This window comes from Bos indicus, chromosome 10 (genome assembly GCF_029378745.1).
Source record: "Bos indicus isolate NIAB-ARS_2022 breed Sahiwal x Tharparkar chromosome 10, NIAB-ARS_B.indTharparkar_mat_pri_1.0, whole genome shotgun sequence".
Lineage (NCBI taxonomy): Eukaryota > Metazoa > Chordata > Mammalia > Artiodactyla > Bovidae > Bos > Bos indicus.
In genome coordinates this window covers 51,387,499-51,407,323 of record NC_091769.1, presented here as the reverse complement: position 1 = coordinate 51,407,323, position 19,825 = coordinate 51,387,499, and the positions used below count along the sequence as shown (strand labels likewise).

The window sequence follows — 19,825 nt, the reverse complement described above, 5'->3', positions numbered from 1 at the left end:
ATGCCTGAGACACTCTTAAGACTAAGGCTAAACTCTGTCCCCTTTTACTATGCTTCTTTCAGTAAGTTTAGTTCTTTTTTTGTTATTATAATATACTGCACTGCCACCAAAGATAAATTTTAGATTTCCTTTGAGGTGGAAGATGCTCTGTGTAAGGAACACTATTTGCACTGGGGATGTTTTCCTACTCTTAGATTTAACCACTGTGTTCACTGTATGGATCAATAGTATTTTGTATCTCATCCTGATTACAGTAGTTCTATTATCATTCTTTCTACAGTGCCATATAGTAAAGTTATAATGAATGGAGTGAAATTATAGGCAGGCAAAATCAGCTAACAAATGACAGTCATTTGAAAAAATACATGAAACGAATTTTCCAAATCTCTGGCTTTGAAAATTTCATGCTTTGAAAATGCAGTTGTACCATGTGATAATAAAAGCTGGTTTTCCCCTCTGAGGCTTTAAAAAAGCACTCTGAATCTAAGTAGTACTAGAAGTAGGAGAACCACCTTCAGTATGGACAACAAAATTAATTATGTTAGTGTATGATTCTGTTAGTTTCTAAATCATATACCTTCTATACTAATGAGGTACCATTCTATAGATTAGAACAGTTAAGATTATAGAGTAAAAAGAAGTTGTCTTTTCCCTCACATGATTATAGGCTATAGACAGTATATGGCTCTGACTCTCAGAAGAAACCAGCAATAGTTAAAGATGCATCCCTCGAACTGGTCATAGGATTAGGGCTGGTGCAAAATTGTGATTTTGCATTATTGTGAAACTTTGCTGTTTGATATTGGAATACATTCTTAAATAAATGTGGTTATGTTATACATCATTTTAATGGTATTTCTCACTTCATGTTTTTCTGCTAATGACTCACTGTTTGCTGTTTATGTTTATTTTAGATTACAGAAATGTTAGACAAAAAGCAAATTCAAGCGATTTTTTAAATCCAGTACAAAATGGGTCGTAAAACAGCAGAGACAACTCATGCAATATCAGCAAGCGTTTGGCCCAGGAACTGCTAATGAACGTACAGTGCAGTGATGATTCAAGAAGTTTTGCAAAGAAGACTAGAGCCTCAAATATGAAGCACATAGTGGCCAGCCATCAGAAACTGACAAGCACCAACTGAGAGCCATCACTGAAGGTGATCCTCTTACAGCTACATGAGAAATTGCTGAAGAACTCAACATCAACCATCCTATGGTCATTTGGCATTTGAAGCAAATTGGAAAGGTGAAAAGGCTAGGTCACTGGGTGCCTCATGAGTAAAGTGAAGTTGCTCAGTCGTGTCCGACTCTTTGCAACCCCACTAGCCTACCAGGCTCCTCTGTCCATGGGATTTTCCAGGCAAGAATACTGGAGTGGGTACCGATTTCCTTCTCCAACATGAGCTGACTGCAACTCAAAAAAGTTTTGAAGTGTTGTCTTTTTTTATTCTACACAATAACGACAAACCATTTCTTGATTAGACTGTGATGTGCAACAAAAAGTAGACTGTTTACAACAACCAGTGATGACCAGCTCAGTAGCTGGACCAAGCAAAAGCTCCAAGGCACTTCTAAAAGCTAAACTTGCACGAAAAAAAGGTCATGGTCTCTGGTGGTCTGCTGCCAGTCTGATCCACTACAGCTTTCTGAATCCTGATGAAACCATCACATCTGAGAAATATGCTCAGCAAATCGATGAGATACACCAAAAAACTGCAACACCTGCAGCCGGCACTGGTCAGCAGAAAGGGCCCAATTCTTCTCCACAATGCCCGACCAACACGTCACACAACCAACATCTCAAAAGTTGAACAAATTGGGCTACAAAGTTTTGCCTCATCCACCATATTCACCTGATCTCTCACCAATCCACTACCACTTCTTCAAGCATCTTGACAACTTTTGCAGGGAAAACGCTTCCACAAACAGCAGAAAGCAGAAAATGCTTTCCAAGAGATTGTCAAATCCCAAGACGTGGATTTTCACGCTACAGGAATAAACAAACTTACTTCTCGTTGGCAAAAATGTGTTGATTGTAATGGTTCTTATTTTGATTAATAAAAATGTGTTTGAACCTAGTTACAATGATTTAAAAGTCATGGTCCAAAACCGCAATTACTTTTGTACCAACCTAATAGGACAAAAAAGCCTCAGCTAATGAAGTACCTTGTTAACTGGGGAAAGAAACCTGAGAGCAAAAGCTTTGCTTCCAAGTATGCCAGAGTGATCTGGCAGTCCCAGAGAGGTCTACTGTGTCTAAACAGGACAGGTTTGTCACAGGCCTGGAGAATGACTCCTAGAAATAAAACAGGACTTAACAGGCCTTCCTTAGAAAATAGACGTTTCTAGGTATTCTATCCCTGTAACATTCACCTTCTTTTTCATAAAGATGCTTGACAGAGTCTGCATCCAAATTATTTTTGTAAGACATGCTGCCAGTATTAATAGCAAATATTATTATAAGTCAAACAGTACATTTTTGAAACAGAAAAGTCCTTTTTCAAATTATCTTAAAGAAGCCACCCCCCTGAAAAAGCATAAAACATAAGAGGTTGATAGAAAGGGAAAGAACAGTTAGCCCAGGTGTACGCCATTGGGCCAAACCTGAGGCATCCTCCACAGAAATTCTAGGGCACTATAGTTTGAAAAACACAGTTCCAGGCTTTACTAATGGTCCTGAGGTAGACAGATTGCCCCAAATAAGCAAAAATAAACATATAAGATTCCTTAAGAATTACCAAGGAAGATAAACGTGAAACTAAAACTGAAGTTTGTAGTGGTAAGTGCTATGATGAAAAACAAAGCAGGATAAAAGGACAGAATGGAAGAAGGAAAGAAAGTGCTACTTTACAAACGGTGCTAGGCAAGATTTCTCTGAATGGATGACATTTGAGCAGAGATTTGAATGAAATGGAGGCTCAAGAGCCATGTGGCTATAGAGTGGAGGTGGGAAAGAGCTGTGAGCAGCAGAACTACACACACTGCGTGTTAGAGAAAAATCACTTGGGCTGAAGTGGTATATAGAGCGGGGAGGGGAGGAGATATGGTAAGAAAATAGAATATAGCACACAGAACATCTTTGTTCAATTAATGAAGACCTGGGCAGCCAGCAAGTTAATTCTTTATGTGACAAACGCTGTCTAAAACATCTCCATGAATATATTTCTTCAAACTACAATATTCCCTGTGCCCGTTGTGGGAAGTGAGAGGAAGGAAGGGGACTTGTCGTCCTGCTGCACATTCTCATTATCTCAAATCTCTCCTTTTAAAAGATAAAATTTGCCGTCTCCTCCCCATGCTCCTCAAGGAGTCTACTCCCATACACATTTTTCTGAATTGTTACCTTTCCACATCCAGGGTGGCCTGAAGATTCAAACCCCTCCTCCAAGCCCCACTCGTGGGCTCTTCTCATTCAACTGCAACCATGCAAGCAGTTCAGGTCTCCTTTTATTTGGGTTAAGTGGGTTCTACACTGAATTCTTATCCTCAGCCTCCTCCCACTTAAGATAAAGTTTCTGATGAAAAAGAGCTACTGCCATTCTGCAATAGCAAACTGTTTAACAACTTTTTGATTTTGCATTACTGATAGTATCAACCTCCAAAAGAAAATGATGAGAACTTCTACTCGAGATTTAATACTGATATACTGTGAATAACTGGTTGATGATGAAGTAGCAAGAACTTAAGAAGACAACACCATCATCTTATCATCATGGAGTTTGTTAAAACAAGAAATAAGAATAAGCCTAAGAGAGAAAGTAAGTTCTAAGTTCAGCCACTCATGCTCGTGTCCGACTCTGTGACCCCATGGACTGCAGCACACCAGGCCTCCCTGTCCATCACCAACTCCAGGAGCTTGCTGAAACTCACGTCCATCTAGTCAGTGATGCCATCCAGCCATCTCATCCTCTGACATCTCCTTCTCCTCCGCCTTCAATCTTTCCCAACATCAGGGTCTTTTCCAAGGAGTCAGTTCTTCTCATCCAGTGGCCAAAGTATTGGAGTTTCAGCTTCAACATCAATCCTTTCAAAGAACACTAAGGACTGATCTCCTTTAGGATGGACTGGTTGGATCTCCTTGCAGTCCAAAGGACTCTCAAGAATCTTCTCCATCACAGTTCAAAAGCATTAATTCTTTGGCGCTCAGCTTTTTCTATAGTCCAACTCTCACATTCATACATGACTACTGGAAGAACCATAGCTTTGACTAGATGTATGTTTGTAGCAAAGGATTTAAAAAAACAGATTTTTAAACATTAACAGAGAGTATGACTAAAATCTCCTATTTGGGGACTTAAATATATATACAAGTGAAGCTGAATGACTGACCATGTCTCCAAAATGTCATCCAAGTTGGAGAGAGCAACCTCTGAAGTCTCTAAGATAAACAATGTGAAAGGCTCACTGAGTTTAATAATAAATATGAGCAAGCTACTGCTGAAAGCAAAACATTAAAAAACTGGAGGAGTCGTGTCAGAACAATTTTATTATGGACAATTAAAATGTGTTTGTATTTCTTACATTTGGGGAAAAACTAGCCAAGCTATACTCAAAAACTAACCAGGTCCTTGCATTCAATCACCACAGAATTAGTAGAGATGGTTTTTCAAAGATACTGGCCCAATATGCTCTTTTAACCAAAATGCCCAAAGATACCCTGGTTATTATCATAAATTATTAGAAATTCAAACAAAAAAATGTTACTTCTTTACCCTTATACATGACTATGAAGTCCCCAAATTTGAATTACTTTGTATAACTAGATCAGCGAGATCAAACAAAACTAGAGAAATTCAAAGGATTATTAACGTGGACTAGGAATACTGGTAATGTTTAGCAAGACAAAAGCAAAAAGCAGCAATTAACCACTCCCTTCCTCTGAACGCTTTTCCCTGGCTTCTAGGTATTATGCTCTCAGGTTTCCTACTTTTCTTACCACTCTTCAGTTTTTGCACCCCCTCCTCCACTTACAACTTAAAATACTGGCATTCAGCAGCACTTCAGCAACTGGGCCCTCTTCATAAACGTCACATAACATGTTCAAAACTGAACTTCTGACTTCTCCTCAAAACTTATAGCTGTTCCCGTATCCTATCTCAGTAAATGGCTCCAGCAATCACTCATTTGCTCAAACTAGAAAAAGTCATCCTCGACTCCTCTTAGGACCTCACTATGTATGAATTATGCCCAATAAATTCTACCTTCAAAATATCTCTCACATTTATCCACTCTCCTTCATCATTTCTAGTACCATCCTAATCCAGGATACCACTTCTCATGTTCAATTCAGTCGCTCAGTCGTGTCCGACTCTTTACGATCCCATGAACGATGAACTCTCTGTCCATTACCAACTCCCGGAGCTTACTCAAACTCATGTCCATCGAGTCGGTGATGCCATCCAGCCATCTCATTCTCTGTCGTCCCCTTCTCCTCCTGCCCCCAATCCCTCCCAGCATCAGGGTCTTTTCCAATAAGTCAACTCTTCGCATGAGGTGGCCAAAGTATTGGAGTTTCAGCTTCAGATCAGTCCTTCCAATGAACACCCAGGACTGATCTCTTTTAGGATGGGCTAGTTGGATCTCCTTGCAGTCCAAGGGACTCTCAAGAGTCTTCTCCGACACCACAGTTCAAAAGCATCAATTCTTCAGCACTAACCTTTCTTCACAATCCAACTCTCACATCCATACATGACCACTTCTCATGAGGATGTCTTAATCCCTTTAACGTTACTCCTTTCCAAACTATTCTTCATCTGCAGCCAGACCAGACTTTTTTTACCTCATAAAGTTACTTACCATTAAAAATGTTCCACGGTTAAGTAAAAAAACTATCACCATGACTTACATACACTCTCAAAGATCTGGCTCCTGCTTACGTCAGCCTAATTAGAAACCATTCTCCCTCACATCTTAGGAACCAGCCATACTGAAATTCCTTCATCTCAGTATCTTCACACATGCTATTTCCTCTGTCTAATCACCTCCTTCTTTGTCATCTTTCCCGGATCCATTTAAAGTCATTTTCTAAGACCAGTGGCCTTCCCTGACCCCCAGACAAGATGGTATTCCCCTATGCTCCCACAGCAATCTTTTAAAACATTCTTAACATTTACCACAGCTATTATTCCTAATATAATACCTCTATTTCTCTTGAGTCCATAAAATCCTGAACAGTAAGAACTTCTCTTGTTCAGCTTCTCCATTCCTAGCAGCTACTAAAAGTGCCTGAAAGGGAATTCCCTGGCAATCTAGTGGTGAGAACTCCACAATTCCACTGCCAGGGGCTCAGGTTCAACCTCTGGCTGGGGAACTAAGTTCCTGCAAGCCGTGCAGCACAACCAAAACTAAAGTACAAGTAAACAAAAGCACCTGAAATACACTGGATGCTTAATAAATGCGTCAAACAATGCAAGGATTGAAATAAAACATACAAGTGGACTTAGTAAATTATGGCATACAAAAACTAGAGAAACATCTCTTGTAGCTTAAATAAAAATAAAGGAAATATACATTTGTTCATTCAATCCAAGAATCAAAATTCCATTTAACAGAATTTGTGATTTAGGTTTTAAAAAAAGAAAAAGACAAGTACTACTACACATAACACAATTATTTGTCTAAGATTTAAGATTCCTGATATGCTAGACTTTGTGTTTATATTTGATTTGTTGTTTCAGCATTATTCTCCCAGTACAGACTATTTTAGAACCTAACTAGTACAAAGTGACTGGAGAAGGCAATGGCACCCCACTCCACTACTCTGGCCTGGAATATCCCATGGATGGAGGAGCCTGGTAGGCTGCAGTTCATGGGGTCACTAAGACTCAGATATGACTGAGCGACTTCACTTTCACTTTTCACTTTCATGCACTGGAGAAGGAAATGGCAACCCACTCCAGTGTTCTTGCCTGGAGAATCCCAGGGATGGGGGAGCCTGGTGGACTGCCGTCTATGGGATCACACAGACTCGGACACGACTGAAGTGACTTAGCAGTACAAAGTGACTAGGACTTGAGAAAATTTCAGAGATGCACACAACAATTCAAGTTTATCCCTACGAACAAGTATCAGAAATACATGTCCATCTAAAAAGCAGAAAAAAAGTTGAAGAGGTTATAATACAACCAAGTGAGGAATCTTGGTGTCCAGAAGCTACTTCAAATAGGAAGTGTATATGTGATTATCAAAGATTTTTAAAACCTATTTAATGTTTTAAAATATTACATTACTTACAAGATTTCACTGATGCTTAATAAAACAACCAAGCAGGCATAACATTACCAATAAACTAAACATATCCATTCAACACGGTTATATTAATCAGGTATAGTGAAATCGGATAAACATTAGTCATACAAAATCCTTGCTATACTTTTAAGAGACAGCACAACAACTTAGAGAGGGCTTAGTCACTTAAAGAACAGAAAAAAACAAAGCTGCCTATGAATCTGAATTTAGTCTGAGTTGGGGAGCTTATTTCACAAAAAGAGCACACTGCAAATCCAAAATTCTAGTGTGAAATATAACTTACAACTGAGGATTGTAATTGAAGAATGATGGATGGGCTTTCCTACTAGGCATATACTTAATTTCTGACATTTACGTGTCTAGGTCACCTACTCTAGAAACTCTGACATTCAATATGCTATCAGATACAAGCCTGTTTTAGATCAACTTTCCAAAGAATTGAAAATAGTCAGAAAAACACTTTTACACTCTTATTTCCATTCCTTTTTCAAAAAGAAAGGAAGCTCAGTTTAAGTTTTTTAAAAAATTCATCTTCTCTTTTATATAAATCCTACTTAGTGCTTAAAAACATGTAAAATAAAAATGCTTCATGTTAAAATCTTATCTAAGAAGCTAAGTTCAGAGCAATCATCAGCTCTCAATTTAACTTCTTCAACACAAAATTACATGAACACAACTAAGCTCTTCCTACTCTTATTTTAGTAAGTAACTCAAGTAGCCAGTGTAGCCTTCACAATTTTAAAAATATATATTTGTTAAGCTTTTACTATCTGTGTAAGCATAAAGAATAGGATATCTTAGAAAATCCACTGCGGAGACACAGTGGTATGAAATGAAGTCTGTGCCAAAAGGCACTGCACCTGATGTAAAGTAGGTCCAAAGAAGTACCATTTTCCCTTCAAAACTTTTGCTCTAACTTGCTCAAATTTTGCTGGAAGAGATTTAAGTGGAATAGATTTTAATAGATTAAATTTAAAACCTTTCAAAATTCTGTTTTTCCATATCCATAACAACAGCATTTTTACATAACTCAAATTTATCCTGTTTCTCATGAGTTGGCATCCATTTCTACTGTCTAGATTCTTATCTCTTCAAGTGTGCTGGTTTGTCTACAAAGTTAAAAGGGTCGTGGGTTTCTGTTACCCTACTCATGATATGTCAAAAATCAAGTCTAAGATGCTACCTGACTAACCCAACTCCAGTCATGAAGAATATCTATGCCTTTTACAAGTTACCTGGACCACATTCTTGACATCCTTATATATCAGAGGTTGTGAGAACCTAAGTCCCAAACTCCAAAGAAAATTTCAAAAGAAGTATCAGACCGTTTATTTTTAGCAGCTTGGAAATGTACAATTGAGGCTACAGGAATAATTATATTGTCAAAACCAGAAAAAACTATTGGTTTTATTTTTTATTTTTTTAAACTATTGGTTTTAGACTATATAAGTACTCTAAAATATTGTACTCTGATCAGATCAGATCAGTCGCTCAGTCATGTCCGACTCTTTGCAACCCCATGACTCACAGCACACCAGGCCACCCTGTCCATCACCAACTCCCGAAGTTCACTCAGACTCACGTCCATCGAGTCAGTGATGCCATCCAGCCATCTCATCCTCTGTCGTCCCCTTCTCCTCCTGCCCCCAATCCTTCCCAGCATCAGCTGGGAACTCTTCGCATGAAGTGGCCAAAGTACCGGAGTTTCAGCTTTAGCATCATTCCTTCCAAAGAACACCCAGGACTGATCTCCTTCAGACTGGACTGGTTGGATTCCCCTGGACTCCTTGCAGTCCAAGGGACTCTCAAGAGTCTTCTCCAACACCACAGTTCAAAAGCATCAATTCTTCGGCGCTCAGCCTTCTTCACAGTCCAACTCTCACATCCATACATGACCACAGGAAAAACCATAGCCTTGACTAGACGAACCTTTGCTGGCAAAGGAATGTCTCTGCTTTTGAATATGCTATCTAGGTTGGTCATAACTTTCCTTCCAAGGAGTAAGTGTCCTTTAATTTCATGGCTGCAGTCACCGTCTGTAGTGATTTTGGAGCCCAGAAAAATAAAGTCTGACAATGTTTCCCCATCTATTTCCCATGAAGTGGTGGGACCGGATGCCATGATCTTCATTTTCTGAATGGTGAGCTTTAAGCCAACTTTTTCACTCTCCACTTTCACTTTCATCAAGAGGCTTTTGAGTTCCTCTTCACTTTCTGCCATAAGGGTGGTGTCATATGCATATCTGAGGTTATTGATATTTCTCCCAGCAATCTTAATTCCAGCTTGTGTTTCTTCCAGTCCAGCGTTTTTCATGATGTACTCTGCATATAAGTTAAATAAACAGGGTGACAATATACAGCCTTGACGAACTCCTTTTCCTATTTGGAACCAGTCTGTTGTTCCATGTCCAGTTCTACCTGTTGCTTCCTGACCTACATACACATTTCTCAAGAGGCAGATCAGATGGTCTGGTATTCCCATCTCTTGAAGAATTTTCCACAGTTTATTGTGATCCACACAGTCAAAGGCTTTGGCATAGTCAATAAAGCAGAAATAGATGTTTTTCTGGAACTCTCTTGCTTTTTCTATGATCCAGCAGATTTTGGCAATTTGATCTCTGGTTCCTCTGCCTTTTCTAAAACCAGCTTGAACATCAGGAAGTTCACGGTTCACTACAATTAAATAAAATTTTGATATCTTTTATATTATATGCAAAATGTATATTAGATAGAAACAAGTTTTGATTTATTGATTACACACCTAAAAAATTAAACAAAGAGCCAAAAAATAGTTTATTACAGACTCAGTTCAGTTCAGTTGCTCAATCGTGTCTGCTTCTTTGCAAGCCCATGGACTGCAGCAGACCAGGCCTCCCTGTCCATCACCAACTCCTGGAGTTTAACCAGACTCATCTCCATTGAGTAGGTGATGCCATCCAGCCATCTCATCCTCTGTTGTCCCCTTGTCCTCCTGCCTTCAATCTTTCCCAACACCAGGGTCTTTTCAAACGAGTTAGTTCTCGCATCAGGTGGCCAAAGATTTGGACTTTCAGCTTCAACATCAATCCTTCCAATGAACACTAAGGACTGATCTCCTTTAGGATGGACTGGGTGGATATCCTTGCAATCCAAAGGACTCTCAAGACTCTTCTCCAATACCACAGTTCAAAAGCATCAATTCTTCAGCGCTCAGCTTTCTTGATAGTCCAATTCTCACATCCATACATGACTACCAGAAAAAACCATAGCCTTGACTAGACAGACCTTTGTTGGCAAAGTAATGTCTCTGCTTTTTAATATGCTGTCTAGGTTGGTCATAACTTTCCTTCCAAGGAGTAAGCATCTTTTAATTTCATGGCTGCAATCACTATCTGCAATGATTTTGGAGCCCAAAATAATAAAGTCTGACACTGTTTCCACAGTTTCCCCAAGTATTTGCCATGAAGTGATGGGACCGGATGCCATAATCTTACTTTTCTGAATGTTGAGCTTTAAGCCAACTTTTTCACTCTCCTCTTTCACTTTCATCAAGAGGCTCTTTAGTTCTTCTTCACTTTCTGCCATAAGGGAGATGTCATCTGCACATCTGAGGTGATTCATAGTTTTCCTGGTAATCTTGATTCCAGCTTGTGCTTCTTCCAGCCCAGCATTTCTCATGATGTATAATCTGCATATAAGTTAAATAAGCAGGGTGACAATATACAGCCTTGACATACTCCTTTTCCTGTTTGGAACCAGTCTGTTGTTCCATGTCCAGTTCTAACTCTTGCCTCCTGACCAGGATACAGATTTCTCAAGAGGCAGGTCTGGTGGTCTGGTATTCCCATCTCTTTCAGAATTTTCCACAGTTTATTGTGATCCACACAGTCAAAGGCTTTGGCATAGTCAATAAAGCAGAAATAGATGTTTTTCTGGAACTCTCTTGCTTTTTTGATGATTCACTGGATGTTGGCAATTTGATCTCTGGTTCCTCTGCCTTTTCTAAACCCAGCTTGAACATCTGGAAGTTCATGGTTCACGTATTGCTAAAGCCTGGCTTAGAGAATTTTGAGCATTACTTTACTAGCGTGTGAGATGAGTGCAATTATTACAGACTAGATAGTGTTTGAGCTTTTTGTTTTTTTTTAATTCATTACTTTGGTGTTACTAATATATTTTGTAGAATTTTAAAGCAGAAGAAGCCTTAAACATTATCTCATCCAAACATCAAGGTTTTACTAATGAGCAAACTAAGGCTCAAAAGAAATCACTAGACAACACATGTCAGGTGACAGGGGAACACCAATCAGTCTCCAAATTACCACAATCCTCCTTTCTCTATCTAGTACAAAAAATACATACACACACACACACAAGAAAAACTGAAATTTCATGATGTATATGAGTCAAACTATTATGCTATACACCTTAAATTTATACAGTGCGTGTGTGTGTGCTCAGTCACTTCAGTCATGTCCAACTCTGCAACCCTGTGGAGCATAGCCCACCAAGCTCCTCTGATTCTCCAGGCAAGAATCCTGCAGTGGATTGCTATGCCTTCCTCCAGGGTATCTTCCTGACCCAGGGATCAAACCCACATCTCCTGTACTGCAAGCAAATTCTCACTGAGCCACCAGAGAAGCCCCCATGTCAATTAAATCTCAATAAAACTGCAAGGGGGAAGAAAAGGGAAAAGCTTTTTCATAGAATTGTTAAAAATGGCCTTTAGGCTTAAAGAACCTTGACATTTCTTCAGTGATATTTGTAAACCTGGGGTTTGGTACACCCTTTTTTTTTTTTTTAACATTGAACAAGTTTCTTTTTTATTTTTTAATTAATTTATTTTAATTGGAGGCTAATTACTTTACAATATTGCAGTGGTTTTTGCCATACATTGACATGAATTAGCCATGGGTACACCCTTTCTTTTTGAGGAAACTTGGAAGACAGGTTGAAAGAAGTATGTTCATGTGCCTAGGCATGAAAACAAACAGAACAAAAAATAACTTAAATACTGAAACATATGCACACATACTCACATACCCACACTCCTAAGAAGCTCTGCTTATACCCCAAACTAACATTCTGCATATGGTAGGGTAGGAGAAGAGACTTAGTAGAAAATCTGTAAGTATACTAATCGAGGTCATTTTTACAGGTCTATTTCAAGGAAAAAGAGAAAACTATCAGGTCATCACATTTTTAACTAAAGTATGTTAGAAGGTAGTAGCAATAACCATGTTTAAGGGCACAAGCTCTGAGACACTGTGACTATACAAGTATAATAATTCAGACAAAAAAATCAAATTTCTCAATTTGTATCTATTGTAGAAAATACAGTTCATGTATATAATCAACTAGATGTCTGTTGAAAGCACCTAAGATAACCACTTATACACACAATGAGGTTCCTTGGATCCAGGCTCTTTATGACTGCCTCAGTCAGTTCCCTCTTCTGTGAACACTAACAGCATTCTATCTGTAAAGCACCGTGTCACTTTTATTCTTATGCAATGACTGACGTTCATCTTGCAGCTTCTATTAGGATAACTAAATAACAGCATGTACGTGCACGCTCCCTCTCAGTTACTCTAACACAAATTTAAAAAAAACAGAAGGATCTAAGATTTGGTTTTGCAAATATCAATATGAAATATATCATGGAGCTAATAAAAATCTAGCAATGTAATAGAACTGTGACATCCAAACCAAAGGCACCTAGAATCTCTACTTTTCCTTTTGGCAGTCACAACATATTTCCAATATAGCATTAAATTTATTTTGAGATAGCCACTAAAAACAGGAAGGATTAATGACCACTTACTATTTCATGATACCAATAAGAATGGGTAATTAAAATTTTCTCCAAGGTTAAGGCTCATAAAAATTTATATGAATTGCCATCATCAAAATTTTTATTTCGAAGCTCAGATCCTAAAATGAACTTTTTTCTCCTTGAAATCAAAGTAGACATGTAACTTGAAAGTCCTTTTTTCTATAATGATCATTGCTTTGTAATATGGAAATTAAGTAAACCATTTATTACCATTTGTAAAATACTTTAAGTATCACAGCATTTCTTATAATCTTATTTTTCAATCCATTAAAATCTTTCTTGAGTACCTGTAATATAAGGGCAAATAGTGGACATACTAAATAGTAGCAGGTATCTTGCCTGTGAGGAAGAAAACAGTTACAGAAAAATAAACACATGAAGAGATACCAAATCAAATGCGAATGGAACAGATAAGTAATTTAGAAGTTCAGAGTAAGGTGTAAATAAAGCTTGAGAGAAGCAGAACTGGAATTGTGCATTAAAAGATGATCAGAATTTATTTAAGATAAATAACACAGGGAACAAACCTATACATGATATATACTCAGCAATGAGAAGCTCACTCTGAATGAAACAGACACTTGATTTTGGGAAGTAGAACAAAATAAGTTTAGAATTGAGTTGAATTACTTTACAAAGAATCATTGCATTAATTTACAAAGACAGACGGGTCTTGGTGGAGAGGTCTGACAAATGTGGTCCACTGGAGAAGAGAATGGCAAACCACTTCAGAATTCTTGCATTGAGAGCTCCATGAACAGTATGAAAAAGCACACTGAAAGATGAACTCCCCAGGTTGGTAGGTGCCCAATATGCTACTGGATATCAGTGGAGAAATAACTCCAGAAAGAATGAAGCGACAGAGCCAAAGCAAAAACAACACCCAGTCGTGGATGTGACTGGGGATAGAAAACAAGGTCCGATGCTATAAAGAGCAACATTGCATAGGAACCTGGAATGTCAGGTCCATGAATCAAGGCAAATTGGAAGCAGTCAAACAGGAGATGGCAAGAGAGAACATCAACATTTTAGGAATCAGCAAACTAAAATGGACTGGAATGGGTGAATTTAACTCAGATGACCATCATATCTACTACTGTGGGCAAGAATCCCTTCGATGAAATGGAGTAGCCATCATAGTCAACAAAAGAGTCCAAAATGCAGAACTTGGATGCACTCTCCGAAATGACAGAATGATCTCTGTTCGTTTTCAAGGCAAACCATTCAGTATTACGGTAATCCAAGTCTATGCCCTGACCAGTACTGCTGAAGAAGCTGAAGTTGAAAAGTTCTATGAAGACCTATAAGACCTTTTAGAACTAACACCCCCAAAAAAAGTCCTTTTCATTACAGGGGACTGGAATGCAAAAGTAGGAAGTCAAGAAACACCTGGAGTAACAGGCAAATTTGGCCATGGAGTACAGAATGAAGCGGGGCAAAGGCTAATAGAGTTTTGCCAACAGAACGCAATGGTCATACCAAGCACCCTCTTCCGACAACACAAGAGAAGACTCTACACATGGATATCATCAGATGGTCAACACCAAAATCAGACTGATTATATTCTTTGCAGCCAAAGATGGAGAAGCTCTATACAGTCAGTGAAAACAAGACCGGGAGTTGACTGTGGCTCAGATCATGAACTTCTTATTGCCAAATTCAGACTTAAATTGAAGAAAGTAGGGAAAACCACTAGACCATTCAGGTATGACCAAAATCAAATCCCTTACTATTATACAGTGGAAGTGAGAAATAGATTTAAGGGAACAGATCTAATAGACACAGTGCCTGATAAACTATGGACAGAGGTTTGTGACATTATACAGGAGACAGGGATCAAGACCACCCACAAGAAAAAGAAATGCAAAAAGGCAAAATGGCTGTCTGAGGAGGCCTTACAAATAGCTGTAAAAATAAGAGAATCAAAAAGCGAAGGAGAAAAGGAAAGTATACCAAGATACACCCATCTGAATGCAGAGTTCCAAAGAACAGCAAGGAGAGATAAGAAAGCCTTCCTCAGTGATCAGTGCAAAGAAGTACAGGAAAACAACAAAATGGCAAAGACCAGAGATCTCTTCAAGAAAATCAGAGATACCAAGGGAACATTTCATGCAAAGATGGGCTCAATAAAGGATAGAAATAGTATGGACTGAACACAAGCAGAAGATATTAAGAGAAGAGGTGGCAAGAATATACAGAACTGTACAAAAAAGATCTTAATGACCCAGATAATCACGGTGGTGTGACCACTCACCTAGAGCCAGACATCCTGGAATGTGAAGTCAAGTGGGCCTTAGAAAGCATCACTACGAACAAAGCATGTGGAGGTGATGGAATTCCAAATGAGCTATTTCAAATCCTGAAAGGTGGTGCTGTCAAAGTGTGCACTCAATATGCCAGCAAATTTGGAAAACTCAGCAGTGGCCAAAGGACTGGAAAAGGTCAGTTTTCATTCCAATCCCAAAGAATGGCAATGCCAAAGAATGCTCAAACTACCGCACAATTGCACTCATCTCACACGCGAGTAAAGTAATGCTCAAAATTCCCCAAGCCAGGCTTCAGCAATACATGAACCATGAATTTCCAGATGTTCAAGCTGGGTTTAGAAAAGGCAGAGGAACCAGAGACCAAATTGCCAACATCCGCTGGATCATGGAAAAAGCAAGAGAGTTCCAGAAAAACATCTATTTCTGCTTTATTGACTATGCCAAAGCCTTTGACTGTGTGGATCACAATAAACTGTGGAAAATTCTGAAAGAGATGGGCATACCAGACCACCTGACCTGCCTCTTGAGGAACCTCTATGCTGGTCAGGAAGCAAGAGTTAGAACTGGACATGGAACAACAGACTGGTTTCAAACAGGAAAAGGAGTATGTCAAGGCTGTATATTGTCACCCTGCTTATTTAACTTATATGCAGATTATACATCATGAGAAACGCTGGGCTGGAAGAAGCACAAGCTGGAATCAAGATTGCCGTGAGAAATATCAATCACCTCAGATATGCAGATGACACCACCCTTATGGCAGAAAGTGAAGAAGAACTAAGGAGCCTCTCAATGAAAGTGAAAGAGGAGAGTGAAAAAGTTGGCTTAAAGCTGAACATTCAGAAAACTTAAGATCATGGCATCCAGTGCCATCACTGCATGGCATATGCAGGGGGAAACCATGAAAACAGTGAAGACTTTATTTTGGGAGGCTCCAAAATCACTGCAATGGTGACTGCAGCCATGAAATTCAAAGACACTTACTCCTTCTACAGGTGTGACCATGATTTATTATTCACTCCCTAATAGGTTTCCCAGCTTCCATTTCATTTATCCTCAAAACTATTCTAAGTACTACTACAAGATGACTTTTCCTTAAATGCTTCCTTTTTCATGTAAGCTCACTGCTCTAGAGTCTTTAATTAATGATTGTTAGCCAGATTTCCTAGCTTGGTTATCAAGATTCTTTGTTCAGTTCACTTCAGTTTAGTTTAGTTTAGTTTCCTTCCTTTAGGAAGGAAAGTTATGACCAACCTAGACAGCATATTAAAAAGCAGAGACATTACTTTGCCAACTAAGGTCTGTCTCGTCAAGGCTATTGGTTGTTTTTCCAGTAGTCATGTATGGATGTGAGAGTTGAACTATAAAGAAAGCTGAACGCTGAAGAATTGATGCTTTTGAACTGTGGTGTTGGAAAAGACTCTTGAGAGTTCCTGGGACTGCAAGGAGATCCAACCAGTCCATTCTGAAGGAGATCAGTCCTTAGTGCTCATTGGAAGGATTGATGTTGCACCTGAAACTCCAATACTTTGGCCACCTGATGCGAAGAGCAGACTCATTTGAAAAGACCCTGATGATGGGAAAGATTGAAGGCAGGAGGAGAAGGGGATAACAGAGGATGAGATGGCTGGATGCCATCACCAACTCAGTGGAGATGAGACTGGTTAAACTCCAGGAGTTGGTGATGGACAGGGAAGCCTGGCGTGCTGTAGTCCATGGGGTCACGAAGAGTCGGACACAACTGAGTGACTAAACTAAACTGAAGTGAACTGAACAAAGAATCTTGATAACCAAGCTAGGAAATCTGGCTAACAATCATTAATTAAAGACTCTAGAGCAGTGAGTTGACATGAAAAAGGAAGCATTTAAGGAAAAGTCATCTTGTAGCAGTACTTAGAATAGTTTTAAGGATAAATGAAATGGAAGCTGGGAAACCTATTAGGAGGTGAATAATAAATCAGGGTCACACCTGTAGAAAAAGTACAAAAGGACAGGTTTATTCATTATAGCGGGCAAAGCAGAGTGTCTACCAAAGAATACTTTAAGATTTTGTATTTAGATACAAAAAGTACTTAGGTACTCCTGTCAAGGCTGTATACTGTCACCCTGCTTATTTAACTTATATGCAGAATACATCAGTAGAAACACTGGGCTGGAAGAAGCACAAGCTGCAATCAAGATTGCCGGGAGAAATATCAATCACCTCAGATACGCAGATGACACCACCCTTATGGCAGAAAGTGATGAAGAACTAAAGAGCCTGTTAATGAAAGTGAAAGAGGAGAGTGAAAAAGTTGGCTTAAGGCTCAATACTCAGAAAACTGAGATTACGGCATCCGGTCCCATCACTTCATGGCAAATACATGGGGCAACAGTGCAAACAGTTTCAGACTTTATTTTGGGGGGCTCCAAAATCACTACAGATGGTGACTGCAGCCATGAAATTAAAAGACAATTACTCCTTGGAAGGAAAGTTATGACCAATATAGACAGCATATTAAAAAGCAGAGACATTAATTTGTCAACAAAGGTCCGTCTAGTCAAGGCTATGGTTTTTCCAGTCGTCATGTATGGATGTGAGAGTTGGACTATAAGGAAAGCTGAGCACCGAAGAATTGATGCATTTGAAATGTGGTGTTGGAGAAGACTCTTGAGAGTCCCTTGCCTGCAAGGAGATCCAACCAGTCCATTCTGAAGGAGATCAGTGCTGGGTGTTCATTGGAAGGACTGATGTTGAAACTGATACTCCAATATTTTGGCCACCTGATGCGAAGAGTGGACTCATTTAAAAGACCCTGATGTTGGGAAAGATTGAAGGCAGGAGGAGAAGGGATGAGAGGATGAGATGGTTAGATAGCATCACTGACTTGATGGACACGAGTTTGGGTAAACTCCGGGAGTTGGTGATGGACAGGGAGGCCTGGCGTGCTGCGGTTCATGGGATCGCACAGAGTGGGACACGACTGAGCAGTCAAAGAAAAAAATACAGGGTTTTGAGTCAGCCAGGTCTGGGTCAAATCTGTGCTATTAACTTGTTTTTTGGCCACACTATACAGCACACGGGATTGTAGTTGCTGGACCAGGGAAGTCCCTGTGCTACATAACTTTCAGTTCAGTTCAGTTCAGTTCAGTTCAGTCGCTCAGTCATGTCCGACTCTTTGCAACCCTGTGAATCACAGCACAGACCTCCCTGTCCTACATAACTTTAAAGAAGCTATTTTCTCTGAGTCTTAAGTTTCCTTGGATATAAAACGATTTACCTTGTTTGGATGTTGAGAGAGTAAATAAGAAAATACATATAAAGCATCTATGTCCTTGTACGTGGAACACAACAGCACTAAATAATTGTGATTTTTACCTCTCTCCCTTGGCTCCCTTGCTCTTTATTCCTTAACGATACTGAGAATTAAGCAGTACAGTAGGTCATCTGTCTACAAGTTGTCATTTTAGAGCTGATAAAATTGAGTTAATGAGAAATTAAATGACATTCAATGGCCTACAACCAGCTACCTTCACTGTTGGCACCACGGAATAGACATATAGGCCATAAAACACATAAAAAATAGTTGGAAATCACAAACACAGACTCTTCTTTAAAGACATATCCTCTAATAATACAACTGAGGATCTGATTCATGAACTTAAAAACATTTAAATGTGATTGTTTCCTTAACAATATAAAAGGCCAATCTGTTTTAAAAGAAAACCGTTTCTAATGTACACACCAAATTCCAGTGTAGGTTGAATTTACAAATGGGGACCTTTCCATTAGAGAAGGAAAATGAAAGGTATAAATTTCCTCTCTTAACATACATTGAATACAATGGAACCTCAGACATAATCAGCAATAAATTTACTTACCTTCCATGAGCATGAAAATCTAGCCGTAAAAACTGGTCCTCATGTGATACTGCTCTTTTGGCACGCTGGTGTTTTTGGTGTAATGAATCCACATCATATGATAATCCTTCATAATGTCTAATGTATTTATTTAAAGGATTTCCATACTGACCTACAAAAAATAAACAGTTTGAATTAATATCTTATTATGGTTTATTCTAATTCTAAAATGATTTCACAATTATTCTGTGTTAAACAACTGTTTCACCAATCTTAATACTTTATTTTCATAAACAGTTGTTAATTTTTGTTTGTTTGTTTGTGGTCACATCATACAGCATATGGGATCCTAGTTTCCTGACCAGGGATCAACCCCGTGCTTCCTGCAAGTGGAAGCAGAGTCTTAACCACTGGATCACCAGAAAAGTCCCTAAAAGCTTATTATAATGGGAATTTTAACCACACACAAGGTTTGATGTTAGCCATAGGTTTGTCTAGGATGTCCTTAATCAAGCTGAGGAAGTTTTATACTCAGGAAGAGATGTTGATCTTTGTCTACATCTATTAAGATGCTTACAATAGATAATCAATAAAGACCTACTCTATAGCACTAGGAACTATTCCTATATGGGAAAAGAATTTGAAATATATATA

General features: G+C 38.9%; 1 protein-coding gene across 3 annotated transcripts in view; it reads right to left on the bottom strand.

The window, feature by feature from the left end:
* ADAM10 (ADAM metallopeptidase domain 10) overlaps positions 1 to 19,825 on the bottom strand; it is a 143,529-nt gene that overhangs the window by 86,016 nt on the left and 37,688 nt on the right. For all 3 annotated transcript variants that reach the window (XM_070797490.1, XM_070797491.1, XM_070797492.1), the window contains exon 2: positions 19,193 to 19,343. In XM_070797490.1, the coding sequence (XP_070653591.1) occupies positions 19,193 to 19,343 (151 nt within the window). The remainder of the gene's footprint in view (positions 1 to 19,192; positions 19,344 to 19,825) is intronic.